This window comes from Gadus chalcogrammus, chromosome 8, assembly GCF_026213295.1.
Source record: "Gadus chalcogrammus isolate NIFS_2021 chromosome 8, NIFS_Gcha_1.0, whole genome shotgun sequence".
Lineage (NCBI taxonomy): Eukaryota > Metazoa > Chordata > Actinopteri > Gadiformes > Gadidae > Gadus > Gadus chalcogrammus.
Window position 1 is genome coordinate 11,000,923 of NC_079419.1, and position 19,769 is coordinate 11,020,691.

Consider the following 19,769-nt stretch of genomic DNA (forward strand, 5'->3'; position numbering starts at 1 on the left):
CAGGCGTCTTGTCTCGTTTTCAGTACCCCAACGGAGGAGTACTGAAAACGAGGCCAAAACGGGTACAGCTAAGTCCGGGTCACGCCCACTTTTGGGGGTGGAAACGCAACCCGTACCGCACCTTTGCGAACCGATCCGTTCCGCACCCTGCAGTGGAAACGCGGCATAAGATCTACTGGTTTGGCCCTGTTCTACACCTCTGCAGAGTATGCGTGTCTTGTTTGGGAGAGATCCTCCCATGACAAGAAGCTAGGCCCAGCGTTGAATAACACCTGCCGATCAATCACTGGCTGCTTGAAGCGCACCAACATAACATGTTGGTGGGCTTAACATTCAAAGAAAAAAGGAAAAGAATGGTAAGGGCTGGGTTTAATGGTTGGGTTAGGGTTTAATGGTTAGGGCTGGGTTTAATGGTTGGGTTAGGGTTTAATGGTAAGGTTAGGGTTTAATGGTTAGGGCTGGGTTTGATGGATAGGTCTAATTGTTAGGTCAGGGCTTAATGGGTAGGTTAGGGCTCAATGGTTTGGGCTAAGTTTAATGGTTAGGTTTGGCACTAACCAAACCATTAAACCCAAAATGTTAGGGCTTTATGGTTAGGTCATGGTTTAATGGTTAGGTTAGGGTTGGGTTAGAGAGAGAGAAAGACGATGTCTGAGAGACAGAGTGCATGCTGGGTTGGTGTGTGTACCCAGGAGGGCTGGTGGATTTCACGTCCCACTTCCTCCAGCAAGACGATTAGGCCAGACGTCTCTCAAACACATACACCCACTCTCATATTTGTGGGGACGTTTCGAGAGACAGAGTTGGTGAGGTAGCATGATAAACATGGATCTCTATTGTAGTTGATATTAATTCATCAACTACAATAACAAGGGTTGAATAACCCTTGCTGTAGCCAACCCACCCTCGCTGTAGCCAACCACACCCTAACCCAAAGTACAACCAAATAACCATATTTTAGGCCTTTATTCTTTAGTTTTAGCCCTACCTTCTTAGCATGAAAGCTATCCATTTGAACTGAATGTATATCTTGCAGCATGTTATTATTTATTATCTGCGTCAGTCCAGTCTTCATATTTACAAGATTACACATTGGGGTTCAGAGCTCAAGCTTTGGTCTGAAGACTGTTAGCTTTTCGGACCGGGCTAAGTCTACGCCAGAGAGCCGACCAAAGGTCTGGCTGCATTCCTTTGTTAGCGCGACGGTCAGACATTCACCCACTACACACACACGTCTGGCTGTCAGTTCGGGTTTCGTCAGCGGCTGCAGACGGAGGCAGGCCATTGCTGATGCTTGACTACACTCACCAACACCCAGTCACCCACCCACCCACAAAATAATGGAGACGGAGAGGATGTGGTTTCCTAGGCGAATATTGTGATTCACTTTTATTAAAAGCATCATAGCTACAATTCATCATAATGATGTCTCAAAAAACAAAATAAAACAAAAAGACACACCAAAATAAAGAACATGTACACGGTAAGTCTGTAAACTTCAAGGCTAGATAATTTTGAGGTAATGCTCTTCAGCTTGCTGGCTAAAAGTAACTAAAAGTCCATTTCAAGAAAGTAGCTAAGTAATAAAGGTACCTGATTATATTGAACTCTCAACACCAGTGCATCAACAGGAACAGAGTGAGACATGATTGCAGTATTATTCATCATTTACAGTTTAGGTTCATTTTTATTTCATACCACACATCTGGTTAGTCATGTACTGTTTGTGTTTGTGTGTTTATGTGTGTGCGTGTTTGTGTGTGTGTATGTTATGTCTGAACATTCAAAAGCTGCCTTGATTATTGCTGTGTCAGCAGGGGGGGGGATGCGTTCAAGACGCCCACAGCGTTTAAAAGGCAGCGATGTCAACCTGTGTTTCCACGACAATACACCAGCCCATAATTCATAGATATATATGATATAGAACCTATTTTTTAGTGAGCGCCGCGTGTTCAGTGTTCCACGGCGTTCCACAGTGTGAGACTAGATCAGCCGCTGCCATGGCTACGGCGCAGGACAACAACGGACAACAGGTCGGGTGGGCGGAGTTCCAACCCGGACCGGGAGAGACCACGTTCCCCCGGCTCCCTCCCCTGGGAGAGACCGCTCCTGCCTGAGAGACACCAGCCAATCAGAGGTCCCCAACCCCCGCCCGCCCATGCCAGGCAGAGCAGACGATCCCAGAGAGAGATGAAGACAGTAGTAAGACCCTTGAGAGGGGGTTCAGTCACCGGGCCGTTCCAACACACCACACGCAGGACCCAGCGCGAGCTAGACCTGGATGTGAGCTAGACCGCCCGGATGTGAGCTAGACCACCCGAATGCGAGTTTGACCTGGATGTAAGTTTGACCTGGGTCAGAGTTGGACCTGGATGTGGGCTGGTCCTCTGCGTGTGCGCGTGGGTATTGCAGTGTGTGACAGACATGTAGAAACGCTTTAAAGTCAACCTGGTCTGATATGTGAGAACTACAAAAAAAAGTAATAAAATTACAAAACAAAATCTGCTCTGAGACGATGCAGCAGATAAACTCCATTACCCACAATTCCTTTGCAGCAGCGTCGTCAGACAGGCGGGCGACCTCATAATGCCGTTTTTAGAATGTTAAGGAAGAAAAAAAGAAAATCAAAGTGTAACTTCAGTCAATATCAAGAGTCCAGAGACAGTTCTGGAAACACCGACTCCTGAGGCGGCCAGCAGACCGCTTGCTCTTTATACTTTATCACTTCTGAAGCACTGCACAGTGCCGACAGGTTGAAGGTCAAACTAGGTGGAGGAGGGGCCCCGCCCCCTCCCAGTAGAGGATCCTGACTAGACTACCGAGAGAGACCGCGCTCCCACACACAGTAGATATAGCTGGCAGAACCAGGACACACAACAGAAAGATGAGAACTCATCCCGCTTAGATATCTGAGGGGGGAGGGGGGAGAGAGACAGACGGAGAGACCGGGCCTTCGTTATACCCCGAGGTCGGTCAAGTTTGTGTTTCCTGTCGTGTCCTCTTTTCCTTTTTTACCTTCAGTCACTCTTGTCCTTCTCTGAGGAGCCCTCCTGCTCGCCCTCCCCTTCCCTCTCCTCCTCCTCAATCGGTGAGTCATCCCCCTCTCCTCCCGTCTCCTCCTCCTCCTCCTCTTCTCTCTCTCCGCCCAAGTCACTGTCCGCTCCTCCGCCCTCCTGGGCCGCCGCGCCGCCCTGCTCCTCTCCTGCCGCTCCTCCCTCCTTCCTGGGGGTGGGGCTGCTGGTGGCCGTGGCAACGGCGGAGGCGGTGGCCATTGCGCTCTGCAGCTGAGCCAGCGTGCTGGCGGAGGCCGAGGGGAAGCCCTGCAGGCCGAGGGCGGCCAGGCCGGGGGGCAGGAACACCGAGGGGTAAAAGAGCCCCGGGGCCATGCTGGACAGCAGGAAGGGGTTGAAGCCCAGAGAGTTGGCCGACAGGCCGGCCAGCAGCGCCGCCGCGTCTCCGTTCAGCACCGCCGCCTCCGAGGGCGGGTCCGCCGCCAGGGGCGCGGCCACGCTGCCGCTGGCCTTCTCCTCGCGCTCCGCCTTCCTCTTCCTTCTCTTCGCCTTCTTCCCTTCTGCTTCTCCCTCCTCCGCAGCTCCTCCCTCTCTCCCCTCCTCCTCGTCTCTCCTCCTCTTGCTGCTCCCTTCCTCCTCTTCCTCCACCTCCTCTTCCTCCTCCAGGGTTCCGTTGCCGGCCGTCCCCGTTACCATGGCGCCGAATGGCGACTGTGACGAGGCGGCGGCTAAGTTCCCTCCGAACAGACCGCCCAGACCGCCCAGGCTGAACATGTTGGACAGCCCCCCCATGCCCCCAAGCCCCCCCATGCCGGGCAGCATGAGGGGCAGCATGGAGGCCGCTGCCGCGTTGGCGGCCGCCTGCTTGGGGTCCGAGGAGGGCGGGAAAGCCATGAGGCCGGCAGCCAGCTGCAGGGACTGCAGGCTCTGGAGGGACGACAGGTCCATCCCCCCCAGCTGGAGAGACTGGAGGCTCTGCAGCGACGACAGGTCCATCCCCCCCAGGAGACTGCTGAGCAGCAGCGGGTTCAGACCTCCTGCATAGACAACACAGATTACAGCCTCCCACTTTGCTAAGGGACCTCCCACCTTGTTAAGAGAGCTCCCATCTTGTTAAGAGAGCTCCCACCTTGTTAAGAGAGCTCCCACCTTGTTAAGAGAGCTCCCACCTTGTTAAGAGAGCTCCCACCTTGTTAAGAGAGCTCCCATCTTGTTAAGAGAGCTCCCATCTTGTTAAGAGAGCTCCCATCTTGTAAAGGGTCCTCCCACCTTGTAAAGGGTCCTCCCACCTTGTAAAGGGTCCTCCCACCTTGTAAAGGGTCCTCCCACCTTGTAAAGGGTCCTCCCACCTTGTAAAGGGTCCTCCCACCTTGTAAAGGGTCCTCCCACCTTGTAAAGGGTCCTCCCACCTTGTAAAGGGTCCTCCCACCTTGTAAAGGGTCCTCCCACCTTGTAAAGGGTCCTCCCACCTTGTAAAGGGTCCTCCCACCTTGTAAAGGGTCCTCCCACCTTGTAAAGGGTCCTCCCATCTTGTTAAGAGACCTCCCATCTTGTTAAGAGACCTCCCATCTTGTTAAGAGACCTCCCATCTTGTTAAGAGACCTCCCATCTTGTTAAGAGACCTCCCATCTTGTTAAGAGACCTCCCATCTTGTTAAGAGACCTCCCATCTTGTTAAGAGACCTCCCACCTTTGACCTCCGAAGTCCCCACAAAGATAGGAAATCGAACAATGTGTTTTCTTGTGACACAGAGGCCTACTACGTTACTGATCATTGTACAACCATTCCTAGTTCCATTGGTGAAGCACAGAGCGTTAATAATGCTAGCGAGCTAACGTACCGCTGGAGGAGGCAGCGGAGGCCAGTGTAGCCTGGGCGGCCTGGGCTGCAGCCGCTGCCTGGGCGGCCGCCGCAGCCTTCGCTATCTCAGACTTTGGTCTTCGCCCACGACGACGGACCCCCTCCTCGCGGACGACCGGGCCGGTCAGCAGGCGGTCGAACATGGCTTCTGGGAGGAAACCCTGCAGGGAGGAAGGAGCAGTGGTTAGGAAGGAGCTGAGAAACAGTCCTCACAAGGAGCTGAACAACAGTGTCCTCACATGGATCTGAACAACAGTGTCCTCACATGGAGCTGAACAACAGTGTCCTCACAAGGCAGTGATAATGAATACAGTGAAAACTAGGCTCCATCTGATTGGCCGGCATCAGCTGTCACTCACCGACTGCTTGACGATGTCTGTCCAATCGGGAGCGATGGCAAACTCTGGGTTTTCCAGCAGCCACCGGGAGAGCTCTTTCATTGGTGGAGCCATGGCCCCGCCCATCTTGAGAAGAACAACATGTCAATCTCAACTCCACTTTATTCATACAGTCCTACTATTAATTTTCCGATTGTGAATGTGTTAGACTGTGTGCGTGTGCTAGACTGTGTGATAGACCATGTGACAGGCTGTTGTGCGTGCTGCGGGGCGCTACCTTGCGTCCGTTGCGGCGGTTCACCACGGGGACCCTCTCCTCCCCGGTCAGCGTGTTGATGTCGATCTTGTTGGGGTTCCTGCAGCGGTGGCGCTTCTGCTTGGGCTTGGACAGCTGGGACATCATCAGGTCCTCGCTCTTCTGGGGGGGGGGGAGGGGTGTCATTATGACATCACATGCTGACACGTCTTACTGGTCTGAAGTTGGTCATGTTACTGGTCTTAGTGGTGTGAAGTTGGTCATGTTACTGGCCTTGCTGGTGTGAAGCTTGTCATGGTCTTCATTCATGTTACCGGTCTTACTGGTGTGAAGCTTGTCATGGTCTTCATTCATGTTAATGGTCTTACTGGTGTGAAGTTGGTCATGTTACTGGTCTGAGTGGTGTGAAGTTGGTCATGTTACTGGTCTTACTGGTGTGAAGCTTGTCATGTTACTGGTCTTACTGGTGTGAAGCTGGTCATGTTACTGGTCTTACTGGTGTGAAGCTGGTCATGTCCATGGTGTAGGAGGGGTGTTGCTGCAGCCAGTCTCTGAGCTCCTGATTGGACGCGGTGGCCGTCTCTCCGTCCTCCGGCGCGGCGGGGGGGCGTCGGCCCGGACTCCGCCCGGAACCCCCTGCCCCTCGCCCGCCCCGGGATGCCTCGCGGACCCCCTCACCCGCCGAAGCCTTGGTCCCCTCCGATTCGTCCTGCAACAAGCACACAACAGGAAGTCAGCCCCAGAGCAGGAAGTCAGCCATGTTGGGTGGTTGGGAGTCTCTTAGCTCAGGAGGTAGAGCAGTTGTTTTGTAACTGAAAGGTTGCTAGTTCGATCGCCAGCTCCTCCTAGCCGAGTGTTGATGTGTCCCTGAGCAAGACACTTAACCCTAACTGCTCCTGACGAGCTGGCTGTCGCCTTGCATGGTTGACTCTTCCGTCGGTGTGTCAATGTGTGTATTAACTGATGTAAGTCGCTTTGGATAAAAGCGTCTGCCAAATGCCCTAATTGTAATTGTAATTGTTTGTGTTCTCCGTCTTTCACTGCTCCATTTGTTCTTTTAACATTGTAGTTTTTACATTTATGGCTTTGAGTATATTGTAATGTCGCGTGATGTACATTTTACTACATCATATTGTTTAGATCCATTTATTTCAGCCCGCCGCCTCACCCCTTCTGCTCCTCCTTCTGCTGCTGCTCCTCCCGCTGCTGCTCCTCCTTTCTTGTTGCCCATGAACAGCATTTCCAGTCCCTCTACATTTTTCCTGCGGCCACGCCTCCTTCGCATTATGGGCAGGTCGGCGTCCAATGAGCCGTTGGCCCTGTGGCCGGAGGGCGGGATCTGCTGCTGCAACAGTTCCATCTGGGCCTTGAGGGAGGGGCTGGAGAAGCCGGCCAATGAGGCGGCAGCCTTGTGGTGATGGTGCATGCCCTGGAACAACAGAAGGTCATGAGAGGTCAATGTCCATCCTCCCTTTGACCTAAGAACGCCGCCAGGTCGATCTCCCAGTACATCTACAGCCACAGCTGGAACAGACCAGAGAGCTGCACCACAGAGCTAGCAAGCTTAGTGCTTGTTCAAGCAGGTTTAACGCTTGTAATTTAAACGCTAGAGCTAGTAAGCAAAACAATACAGCTAGCTAGCTAGCTAATAGCAAGAGAATTGTAGATAAATGCATGAAGTCCATGGCTTGGTTCTGTGTACCTTAGTGAGGTCCATGGCGTGGTTCTGGGTGTGTGTGTACCTTACTGAGGTCCAAGGCGTGGTTCTGTGTGTGTGTACCTTAGTGAGGTCCATGGCGTGGTTCTGGGTGTCTGTAGCAGCGTGGCTCTCTCTCAGCTGGGCCACCATGTCCATCAGGTTGCGCCTCTTGGCTGCGCGCTCCGCCTCGATCTCCACCTTCCTCCTCCTCCGCCGGCGCTGCCGCGGCACCGTCAAGCTGAGGGGGTCCTCCTGCTGGACACACACAGCGTTACAGCCTGATACACACTCCTGGAGGACACGCACACTGATACACACTCCTGGAGGACACGCACACTGATACACACTCCTGGAGGACACACACACTGATACACACTCCTGGAGGACAGTGTTACAACCTGATACACACCGACACACACTCAACGGACAGTGAATTCTTCCCGGATTACTGTTGGTTACACAACCCTAAGCTGACACCTATTTAATGTTAGTATATTTTAACTTCATGTAGTGAGAGTGATTGAAACAGCGAGCCCCAGCACCTGTGGTTTCCTCAGTACGGTGTGAGAATGCTAAATGCTAACAGCACATGTAGCGTCAGCGCTAACCCTCCACCTCCACCAGGGATTATAAAAATAGCCTCATTAGCATAGCTGAAGGTTAGTGCTGTGCATGTGGTGTGTGACTGACGTGCACGTGGCAGGTTTGTGTGTGTGACTCACATGCACTAGCAGGTGTGTGTGTGACTCACGTGCACATGCGGGGACAGGGTGATGTCTTCACTGCCGCTGTAGGCGGCGTGTGCGGCCGCCATTGACAGCTCCGCTAGGCTCCGCCTCTGCAGCGGGCTCTCCGTTGCCGGTGCGACGGCCGTGGCGGAGGTCGCCGCGGCACTGTAGCCCGGCAACAGGTTGCCGGGGAAGTCAAAGAGCTGGCGCCTGTTGACCGGCCACTTGCCCTTCAAGATGGCGTCGCAAATATTATCCATCCGGTTGATCATCACCCGATCCTGAGGAGGGAGAGGGAAGAGGGAGGGGGCCGGAGGGCAGAGAGAGGGGGAGGTGAAGGTGACAGACAGAGGCAGATGGTTAATGGTGTTGTTATTCCAAAGTGTTGGAGAAGTGTCTGCCTCAGCCAGTGAACCCCCTCCTCATCTAGGGTCCCGCGGCCCCACCACCTCCTGTCTATCAAGAGTCCCAGATCATACAAAGACACACGGCCCCAAACTGGATCTAAGACCACAGAACTATCCATCTGCTGTCGAATCCAACGCAGAACGGCCGGAGTGTGAGAGAAAGTGAGCGAGAGTTTGAGTGAGGGAGAGAGTGAACGAGCACGAGTGAGTGGGAGAGCTACTGCCCGTTGGTATGCGAGCACCCCCCCGTGTGTGGTCTGCCCCCCGGTCAGCGGCCTCACCTTGGGCCAGAAGGAGAAGGAGTAGCTGCGCTCCGGCAGCCCGGGCAGGAGGTCCTGCAGCGCCGAGGGCTCCGCCGTCTCGTCCCGCCCCGACGCCGGCAGAGACACGTTGCTGTCCTCGTCAAAGTTCTTCTGCTCCGACGGAGCGCTCGCTGGAGGGGGAGAGAGAGGGAAGGCGGGAGAGAGATCAGGATAAGAAGGAGGGAGGAGGGAGGAGAGAGACAGACGGAGGACAGGATCAGACCAGGATAAGGACGTGTTGTCAAGGGAGACGGGCCCTCATTTCAGATCCGTCACCCTGACGACACCTGGACTCATTAACGCCCCCCACAGCGGCCCCCCTCCACAGGGGGAACTCCAGGAATAGACCCCTCCCCACGGAGCATGACGTCATCACTGCAGGGAGCCTGCACTAGGGCGAGGGATCTACGTAGGATTAACAGCTAGGGCTAGGCAACATGAGGGAGCTATAGCTAAGGCGCTAGATAGCATCAGAGCTAAATCCTCAGCAAACGAATTAATACAGCCATAGAAGCCCTATCCTGCGCCATGCTAACCTACTAAGTGCTAACTAGTAACTAGTCTAACTAGGGCTCCACTCACCCTCCGCCTGGGAAGACTTCTCAGATTTGTCGTCTTCGTCCATCTTCTCCTCATCCTCCTCCTGACTCCTCTCGGTCGGGGGAGACTTGGGAGAAGGAGGAGAGCTGCCCTCTGTCCCCCGGCCCTCCTCCTCCGGCTCCTCCAGCACCTCCTTCTGGGGACTCATGGTCTTGGGCTGCTCCTTGGGAGGGGATGAGGGGGGTTCAATCGCCGTTGCCTCCACCTCCTCCTCTCCTCCCTGCTTCCCGGTCTCCTCCTGGTCTGATCCGATTGGTTCTGACGGCTTCTCCTTCTGCTCCTCTTGGCTTGAGGCCGGGAGCTCCGTCTCCTCCTCCTTCACCTCCTTCTTGGGGGAGGCCAGGTTCTCCTCTTTACCTTCTCCTTCAACCTCCACTTCCTCCTTGACCTCATCGGCTTTTGGAGTCTCTCCCTCCGCCTTCACCGTCGCCTCCCCCTCTCCCTCCTCCACCTCCTCCTCCTCCTCCTCCTCCTTAGCCAGGGTAGCCTCGGCGGCGCTAGCAGCGCTGGCCACCTCGGCGGGCGTGAGGAGGGGCGTGGCTCCAGGGTCAGGCGTGGGGGCGTGTCTTGCCACGGCCCCGCCCTTATGGGCGTGGCGGCGGTGGGCCTCCAGGAAGGCGAGCTCGGGGTCGTTGAGGATGTGGTAGTCCGTGCGGCTCACGCCGTGCCGCGAGGCGCCTAGCAACAGGTCGTGGTCGTGGCGACCGCACTCCCACCAGTCGGGGAGGTCAGGGGAGGGCTGGCACAGCAGCAGGCGCTCCGTCAGCTGCGGGTGGGGCAGCACCTGCTCCCGGATGCGGCGCAGCAGCTCGATGCGGTACAGGGTCCGGGAGGCGCGCTCCTCAGTGATGGGGTCGATGATCAGGGTGGGGTCAGGGAGCTCTGTGGATGGGGCGTACCGTTACTACTACGTCAGCACTCCATACACACTGTTACTACGTCAGCACTGAAAACACACTTACTGCATCGACACTTCCTACTACGTCAGCACTGCATAGACTTCCTACTACGCCAGCACTGCATAGTCTTCCTACTACGTGAGCACTGCACACTTCCTACTACGTGAGCACTGCACACTTCCTACTACGTGAGCACTGCAGACACTTCCTACTACGTGAGCACTGCACACTTCCTACTACGTGAGCACTGCAGACACTTCCTACTACGTCAGCACTGCACACTTCCTACTACGTGAGCACTGCACACTTCCTACTACGCGAGCACTGCACACTTCCTACTACGCGAGCACTGCAGACACTTCCTACTACGTCAGCACTGCAGACACTTCCTACTACGTCAGCACTGCAGACACTTCCTACTACGTCAGCACTGCAGACACACTCAAATTCAGCACTGCAATGACACCGTTACTACTACGTCAGCACTGATTACTCATTGTACTAGATCAGCCCTAAATACATCCTACTACCAAGTCAGCTTAAGTACTTAGTGTAGTGTGTAGTAGTGTATGTGTAGTGTGTGGTAGTGTGTGTGCACCTGTCTGTCTTGAGGCTCATGCGGCAGACCCACTAGTGTAGTGTGTAGTGTGTGTGTGTGTAGTAGTGCGTCTGTACCTGAGTGTGTCTTGAGGCTCATGCGGCACACCCTCTTGCACATGGCGATAAAGGAATAGTAGTATTTCTCCAGGCTCTCGTCCGTCTTCTTGTCCAGCCGGGCGGAAAGCCCTGAACTGGGCCCAGTCAAAGCCCTGCCGCGGGGGGTGGAACACCACCCCGAGGTTGACACCACCCGGTAGAAGTCTGCCTCCTCCCGACGCGTCCACCTGGGTGGAGCAGGGCTACATGTTACCGTCTGACCATGATGCATCTTAAAAGACGAAAGGCGGAGACACCCAACATCACCTTAGAGCCCCGCAATAACATCTGCCTCATAACACCACCTTACCCGGCGTTCACACCAAAACACACATTTGTCGCAAGACAAATCATAATTTTATATTATAAAATTATATTATATACCATTATATATAATAATAATAATAATTAATTTTATTTGAGGGCGCCTTTCATAGCACTCAAGGTCACCTTACCGGGCAGTGTTTAAAAAAACAAAATCAACAATCATAAAAAGCACAAGAACAAGATACATTGAAACAATTTAAACAAGTGGGGGGAAATGGGTGGGAGACAATGAATTAGATTGAATATGTCAGTTTAAAAGATGTGTTTTTAGACGGGACTTAAAAGTGGAGAGGGTGTCAGAGTTACGGATGTCAGGTGGGAGGGTGTTCCAGAGGTGGGGGGCAGATCGGCTGAATGCCCTGGACCCCATGGCAGAGTGAGGGTGGGTGTGTTGGTGTGCAGGAGTTCACAGATGTATGGAGATATATAGAGCTCAGGGAGTCGCAAACGGCAACAATGACTTTCTCCTCCATGCTGCGGTTCACCCCGGACTGCACTGCAGGGAACAGTTGGCCGGTTGAACTCTGATTGGACGTTACATTTCGCATGTCATTCAGTGGCCACGCTGTTGAACGCTGATTGGCTGTAATCACGCGAATGTCGCGGCAAAGTTGAAATATTTCAACTCGAGGGAAAATGCCGCGCTGCTAATTCACGTGAGCGCGCCCGCCCGTGCCGGGTTAAAAATGTCGCGCTGCAAATCAAATCTTGACGCGGGTTTTGTCTAGCGAAATATTCGCCTGATTCGCGTCTGTACGTTGATTTCGTAAGGAATCGTGCCGCCCGTTCGCGTTTGATGTGAACGTACGGTTAGATAACATCCACCTCATTGGATAGAGAGACCGAGATAGAGAGACATAGCCCACCTCTGCCGTCTCTCCTTGAAGAACAGCTCTCCCATGAGCGCCGTGTGGGTGGCGGCCTCGGGTACGAAGGGCCCGCTCTTGGCCAGGTAGGCCGCACCCCCTTCCGCCATGAAGACCCCGCCCTCCTGCAGGTAGGCCGCGCCCCCCTCGGCGGGTGGCAGCATGGCGAGGTCGGGGTTGAAGTCGCGGCGGCGGCGGCGGCGGCCGTCCGGCCGGCTGAGGGCCTCCTGCCGCTGCAGCTCTCGGCGGTTGGAGCGCTGGTACGCCGTCACCAGGCGCCGCAGGCGGGCCGTCAGCGCAGAGGCCGCCGGCCAATAGAGACGTCCTGCCTGGCCCGAGGCCCCGCCCACTCGGCCGTTCTCTCCTGACTTGGCTGCAGAGGGAGACAGAGCGTGAGGAGGAGGGGCTACAGGAGTGCATGTGTTCAGGTGAGAGGGTCAGCTCATGTGTTCATGTGTTATCGAGTTCATGTGGGAGGGTCAGCTCATGTGTTCACGTGTTAGTGAGCTCATGTGTTCATGCGTTACCCTCGGGGTCCGCCTCCTGGGGCTCCTCCAGGGGGGAGTTGGTGAACTCGTCCATCTCGTCTTTGAAGGTCATCCTGAGGGCTTGTACTCGGGGTCTTCCTCCTCCCTGCAGGGGGATCACCATGTTAGAAATATTTCTACATCTATACGTCTAGATCTATGGTCATGTTATCAAGATCACATTATATATCTACATCTATACGTCTAGATCTATGTTCATGTTATTAAGATCACATTACACACACTATAGCTTCATTATAGCTTCATTACAGCATTACTTTCTGATTATTCACTTAGTTAAGCAGATACTACCTCAATATGGGGAGGAGTGTGATGAGAAGGAGTTTGAGGGGGGGGGGTGTGCGATGGAGGTGAGAAGGTGTTTGATTAGGAGGTGTGTGAGGAGTCGTTTGAGGAGGAGGTGTGTGAGGAGTCGTTTGAGGAAGAGGTGTGTGAGAAGTTGTTTGAGGAGGAGGTGTGTGCGTACCCCTCTACGCCGTCCGTCATCATGTCCGCTCCTCTCTGCTCGGCGGCCATGGCCTTAGCGTCGGGCATTCCAACGCGCTCCAGGAAACACAGACCAGGGTCAGCTCGCATCGACGTGTACTTCTCATAGCCTGGAGAGGGAGAGACAGAGATAAAGCCCACAGCCGAGACAGAGAGACACACAGCCGAGACAGAGAGAGGGAGACACACACAGAGTTACAGCACACAGCCGACACAGAGACAGAGACAGAGACAGAGACAGAGACAGAGACAGAGACAGAGACAGAGAGAGAGAGAGAGAGAGAGAGAGAGAGAGAGAGAGAGACAGAGAGAGAGAGAGAGAGAGAGACAGAGTTACAGCACACAGCCTGGAGAGAGAGAGAGGTCAGCCAGGAGGGGGTCTGGTGGTCCCAGGTCTAAACCTCAACACCCTGATGGTCTCCATGCCGACCACCTGCTGGACCAGTTCCTCTTAGAACCACAACAACAACATGAGCTATCGGCCATCAGCCTGCCCCGACACAAACACACACACACACACACACACACCCCAACAATCACTCACACACACTAGACAGACAAACGCACACCAGACACACAAACACAACCCTAGTCACACACACCCCCACACTCCATAATAAATGAGGTAGACAAAAACAGCGGCAGAAGGGATGACCCCAGGAGCCAGAGAGTGTGTGTGTGTGTGTGTGTGTGTGTGTGAGTGTTCATCCGAGCGAGTGCACGTCCAAGTGAGCCAGCAGGTGCTCATTTGTGTCAGGCTGACACACACACACACACACACACACACAAACCTGTGCTACTTTGTGTGCGTCTAGATGAGTGTTTCTACGTGTGCGTGTCTAGCTAGGTGTGTTCCTACGTGTGTGTGTGTGTGTAGATGTGTTTTTAGGTGTGTGTCCGTTGGTGATTCAGGCAGAACAGATTAGAGTGTGCAGATCCAACAGACTCAGGGGGCGAGAGATAGAGGGGGGAGGGGAGGCAGAGAGAGGGGGGAGGGTAGGCAGGGAGAGAGAGAGGGGAGGCAGGAGAGAGTAGGAGGAGCGTGAGGGACCCCTCCCCCCATACTCAGCCCCCCTCTTCCTCAACATAACATTTCAATTAGGAGGATTGTGGCGTTTCACCCTAACACACACACACACACACACACACACACACACACACACACACACACACACACACACACACACACACACACACACACACACACACACACACACACACACACACACACACACACACACACACACACACACACACACACACACACACACACACACCCTGGAGCCCAACACTAATAATCAGGTCTTTATGGACCATCACTATTCCGCTGCGTGTGTGTAGATGAACTTTGATCCTCTTTATCTATGGATGAGCCCCATAGATACCAGTGCGCGTGTGTGTACATGCGTGTGTGTGTGCTGTCAGATAGGATCAATCACTCTCCAGATAGCACTGCTGCCCTCACCATCACCATAGCAACCCCCAACAACGGGTGGCACAGAGTCAGTGAGTGAACAGATTACAGAGTGAGAGTCAGAGTGAGTGAGAGGCAGAGTGAGTGAGAGTCAGAGTGAGAGAGAGTCAGAGTGAGAGAGAGGCAGAGTGAGAGAGAGGCAGAGTGAGAGAGAGGCAGAGTGAGAGAGAGGCAGAGTGAGAGAGAGGCAGAGTGAGAGTGAGGCAGAGTGAGAGTGAGGCAGAGTGAGAGTGAGGCAGAGTGAGTGAGGCAGAGTGAGTGAGGCAGAGTGAGTGAGAGGCAGAGTGAGTGAGAGGCAGAGTGAGTGAGAGGCAGAGTGAGTGAGAGGCAGAGTGAGTGAGAGGCAGAGTGAGTGAGAGGCAGAGTGAGTGAGAGGCAGAGTGAGTGAGAGGCAGAGTGAGTGAGAGGCAGAGTGAGTGAGAGGCAGAGTGAGTGAGAGGCAGAGTGAGAGGCAGAGTGAGAGAGAGGCAGAGTGAGAGAGAGGCAGAGTGAGAGAGAGGCAGAGTGAGAGAGTCAGAGTGAGTCAGAGTGAGTGAGGCAGAGTGAGTGAGAGGCAGTTAGTGAGAGGCAGAGAGAGAGAGGCAGAGAGAGAGAGGCAGAGAGAGAGAGGCAGAGAGAGAGGCAGAGAGAGAGAGGCAGAGTGAGAGGCAGAGTGAGAGAGGCAGAGAGAGAGAGGCAGAGTGAGAGAGGCAGAGAGAGAGAGGCAGAGTGAGAGAGGCAGAGTGAGAGAGGCAGAGTGAGAGAGGCAGAGAGAGAGAGGCAGAGTGAGAGAGGCAGAGTGAGAGAGGCAGAGTGAGAGAGGCAGAGTGAGAGAGGCAGAGTGAGAGAGGCAGAGTGAGAGAGGGTTACCGTGTTTGAAGACTCCTATCAGCAGGGACTTGTCCGCCTCAGAGTTCCACCAATCAGCAGGGACCTCCGCATGGAGGGGCTGGGGGATCCACACGTCCAGCTCACTACACACACACAGTCACAGTCAGGACACGATGGAGCCTAGCGTTTAGTCTAATTTATAGTGGAGCATCATTCACATCTCAGACCTTATCTCAGTCAGTCCACACACACACAGTGAGCTAGCCCCCCCCCCCCACACACACACAGAGCCAGCCCCCACACACGCACAACAGTACACAAAATCCCACTGGCATATGTTTGCTAGCTGGCACCAGTACACACACTTCTGGCAGTTGACACACACACACACACACACACACACACTTGAGATTAGAGGATAGGGGGGGATGACATTATAAATGCACACACATCTGGGTGAAAGGGTGATGGAAAGCAGAGGGGGAGGGGCGAGAGGAGGACAGATGTTCTACAGAAAGAGGGGGATGGTAGAGATGTGGGGGTGACTGAGTGAATCCTTTTACAACTAAAACATTCATCATAACAGAACTACAAACAAGCTCAGCTCATTGAGAAGAACTACAATAACCAGAGACAACAGCTAGCAACACTAATATATTCCATTTAGCTTCAAGGGAGAACGATAAAAGACAGACGGGGAGGGGAGGAGAGATAGACAGGTGGGGGAGAGAGAGGAGAGAGACTGAGGAGGAGAGAGAGAGAGGTTATCACCTGATCTCTGCTCCTTCCAGGATGCGGTCAGCCTGGTCTCCGATGACTTCCTGTCTGAGGTAGTACAACATCCTGACCCTCAGCAGCACCCTGCGGAGAGGAGGAGGAGAGGAGTTAGTCCCAGCTAGGGGTTACACTGTACTACAGGGAGGAGGAGAGGAGCTAGTCACAGCTAGGGGTTACACTGTACTACAGGGAGGAGGAGGAGCTAGTCACAGCTAGGGGTTACACTGTACTACAGGGAGGAGGAGGAGCTAGTCACAGCTAGGGGTTACACTGTACTACAGGGAGGAGGAGGAGCTAGTCACAGCTAGGGGTTACACTGTACTACAGGGAGGAGGAGGAGCTAGTCACAGCTAGGGGTTACACTGTACTACAGGGAGGAGGAGAGGAGCTAGTCACAGCTAGGGGTTACACTGTACTACAGGGAGGAGGAGGAGAGGAGCTAGTCACAGCTAGGGGTTACACTGTACTACAGGGAGGAGGAGAGGAGTTAGTCACAGCTAGGGGTTACACTGTACTACAGGGAGGAGGAGGAGAGGAGCTAGTCACAGCTAGGGGTTACACTGTACTACAGGGAGGAGGAGAGGAGCTAGTCACAGCTAGGGGTTACACTGTACTACAGGGAGGAGGAGGAGAGGAGCTAGTCACAGCTAGGGGTTACACTGTACTAGAGGAGGAGGAGGAGGATGAGTTAGTCACAGCTAGGGGTTACACTGTAATAGAGGAGGAGGAGGAGGAGGATGAGTTAGTCACAGCTAGGGGTTACACTGTACTAGAGGAGGAGGAGGAGGATGAGTTAGTCACAGCTAGGGGTTACACTGTACTAAGAGGAGGAGCTGCTGGATGATGGCGCTACTGCACCATGTATCATTAGTCCTTTTTCCATCAAAAAGATAATGCGCTTTAAAATGATGCGCATCAAAAGTTAGTGCGACATATGTGATGGAAAAAGGGTTATATCGCCGATTTTGTCAAGGGTTATATCGCCGATTTTGTCGAAGTTAATTCGCTCTGCAGAGGTGGTTTTGGGAAAGTTCTAGCGACATAAAAGTAATGGAAAACGGCTGAAGCGATATAGAATGTCGCGCATGCGCATTGTTGATGGAAAATCATCTAGCGGGTCAGAAAAATGCGCTTCAACACGGGGCATTGTGACACAATTTTAATTCGCTATAATCATTCTGTCGATGGAAAACCGTTTAGGCGCTTCTTATGTCGCTACAAATTAATTTGCTTTAAGAGTTAATTCGCTTGAAAATCTGATGGAAAAAGGACTATATATTTACTGTAGAATTGAAACATGCGAGGCTTCCAAAATCTAATTTGGTATATAAAACCTGCTCTGAATGGAGCACCCTACTCCAGCCCAATCCAGTCAGATAAAGACTGAGGAACAACACTAAGGTTCTGCTGTAGAAGAACCAAGGAGCATAAGGTCCTTATGCCAAAGAGAATCCTTCTGCAGAAGGTGAATCACAGAGACATAAGGCCACGTCTTTGGACTCCGATAAGTAAGCAACACATTGATCTGATAACAGCCGCAGCCTCCGTATGGAGTGTAGAGCAGAACGCCCGGACCAGAGCGACCACAGACTGACAGCGGCCGCCAACAGGCAGCACAACAGGCTGCCAACAGCCTGCCTCCTGGCCTCAGCCCTCAGTCTGCAGCATAGCCCTCCTGGAGGACCTTTGAACACCTCCACCGCCGAGACACACCGTGCACGCGCACACGCACACACCCGCCGTCCACGCGCACACACCGCCACCGCTCACACCAAAACACATCACCGCCGTGCACACACCACTAACGTCATGCACATCAGCACCGCTGTTGGTAAAACATTAGGGAAGACACCGAGGGGAGGAGGGAGAGGAGGGGAGGGGAGGGAGAGGAGAAGGAGGAGGAGGGAGGGAGAGGAGGACGGAGGGAGAGGAGGGGAGGAGGGAGGGAGAGGATGAAGGGAGGGAGAGGAGAGGAGGGAGAGGCAGGGAGGGAGGCAGGAAGGGAGGGAGGGAAGGGAGGGAGGGAGGGAAGGGAGGGGATAGGAGGGAGGGAGGGAGGGAGGGAGAGGCAAACATCATTTGTGTAGCACTTCACACACAAACCGCCTGTGTGTGCGTGCGGCCTTCAAATGTCTTCAGAAGATGCTGCCAGGCATTTGGCAGTGTGTGCGTCTTGCGTGCATGTGTTTGTTGGCAAGTGTGTGCGTGTGCGTGTCAGTGCGTGTGTCGTGTGTGTTAGTTGGCAGCGTGTGTGTGCCCATCCATCAATGTGCCAGGGTTTATTAGCCACACAAATCTGCTAGCCGGCTTAGCAGATGGCACCCCATAATAACCCCCGTGTGCGCGTGTGTCGGTCTCGGTGTGTCGTCGTGTGTGTGTCGGTGTGTACCTACTTGTTATACTGTGTGTGTGTGTGTACCTACTTGTTATACTGTGTGTGTACCTACTTGTTATACTGTGTGTACCCACTTGTTATACTGTGTGTACCCACTTGTTATATTGTGTGTACCCACTTGTTACAGTGTGTGTACCCACTTGTTACAGTGTGTGTACCCACTTGTTACAGTGCGTGTACCCACGTGTTACAGTGCGTGTACCTACGTGTTACAGTGTGTGTACCTACTTGTTACAGTGTGTGTACCCACTTGTTACAGTGTGTGTACCTACTTGTTACAGTGTGTGTACCTACTTGTTACAGTGTGTGTACCCACTTGTTACAGTGTATGTACCTACTTTTTACACTGTGTTCACCCACTTGTTACACTGTGTTCCCACTTGTTACAGTGCGTGTACCCACTTGTTACAGTGCGTGTACCCACTTGTTACAGTGTGTGTACCTACTTGTTACAGTGTGTACCCACTTGTTACAGTGCGTGTACCTACTTGTTACAGTGCGTGTACCTACTTGTTACAGTGTGTACCCCTTGTTACAGTGCGTGTACCCACTTGTTACAGTGTGTATACCTACTTGTTACAGTGTGTACCTACTTGTTAGTGTGTACCAACTTGTTACAGTGTGTACCCACTTGTTACAGTGTGTACCCACTTGTTACAGTGCGTGTACCCACTTGTTACAGTGCGTGTACCCACTTGTTACAGTGCGTGTACCCACTTGTTACAGTGTGTGTACCTACTTGTTACAGTGGTGTTTGAGGTGCCGTTTGTAGCTGTCCTCCTGCAGCAGGTGGTCGGGGTTACAGCCAGCCAGCCAATCAGCACGTGGAGTCTGAGGGAGCGGGGCTTGAAGCTTTCCTTTCTTGCCCTTCCTACCCCGAGGAACCGGGGTAGAGAGACCTAGAGAGAGTGAGCGAGTGAGAAAGAGGGGGTAGAGAGCGAGAGAGCGCAAATAATATTATATATTTTTTATTCTACCACCACTACTTTAATACATATTTGTATGTTACTGATATGTGAGCGAGCTAGTAATTGATGAGTGGGTGAGTACCTGAGTGGTTGCTGAGGGTGTTGGTTGTCCCGTCGGCGTTGGGGGCGATTAGGTCCCAGATGAAGCTCTTGATGTTCTCGTCGCCGCGGTAATGGAGGAGGCAGTAGGCCAGCAGCGCCCGGCAGATCGTCTCCACGTCCGCCTCCCGCAGGGGACGCTTGTAGCGCCCATGGGACAGGATGTCACTCCACCGCCCCCAGCTGGAGGGAGAGGGGAGGAGGGAAGAGGGGGGATGGCAGA

At 53.6% G+C, this 19,769-nt stretch overlaps 1 protein-coding gene across 1 annotated transcript in view; it reads right to left on the reverse strand.

Annotated features, from left to right (window-relative positions):
- Window positions 1-1,354: 1,354 nt before the first annotated feature.
- LOC130388151 (chromodomain-helicase-DNA-binding protein 7-like) overlaps window positions 1,355-19,769 on the reverse strand; it is a 49,983-nt gene continuing 31,568 nt past the window's right edge. The window contains 21 exon segments of the mRNA XM_056597514.1: window positions 1,355-4,048; window positions 4,852-5,032; window positions 5,231-5,335; window positions 5,487-5,627; window positions 5,962-6,174; window positions 6,634-6,894; window positions 7,246-7,416; window positions 7,916-8,173; window positions 8,581-8,732; window positions 9,184-10,083; window positions 10,776-10,878; window positions 10,880-10,938; window positions 10,941-10,984; window positions 11,990-12,362; window positions 12,517-12,594; window positions 12,597-12,622; window positions 13,004-13,133; window positions 15,347-15,450; window positions 16,079-16,168; window positions 19,219-19,378; window positions 19,530-19,729. Of these exon segments, the coding sequence (XP_056453489.1) occupies window positions 3,018-4,048; window positions 4,852-5,032; window positions 5,231-5,335; window positions 5,487-5,627; window positions 5,962-6,174; window positions 6,634-6,894; window positions 7,246-7,416; window positions 7,916-8,173; window positions 8,581-8,732; window positions 9,184-10,083; window positions 10,776-10,878; window positions 10,880-10,938; window positions 10,941-10,984; window positions 11,990-12,362; window positions 12,517-12,594; window positions 12,597-12,622; window positions 13,004-13,133; window positions 15,347-15,450; window positions 16,079-16,168; window positions 19,219-19,378; window positions 19,530-19,729 (4,780 nt within the window). The 3' untranslated portion in view covers window positions 1,355-3,017.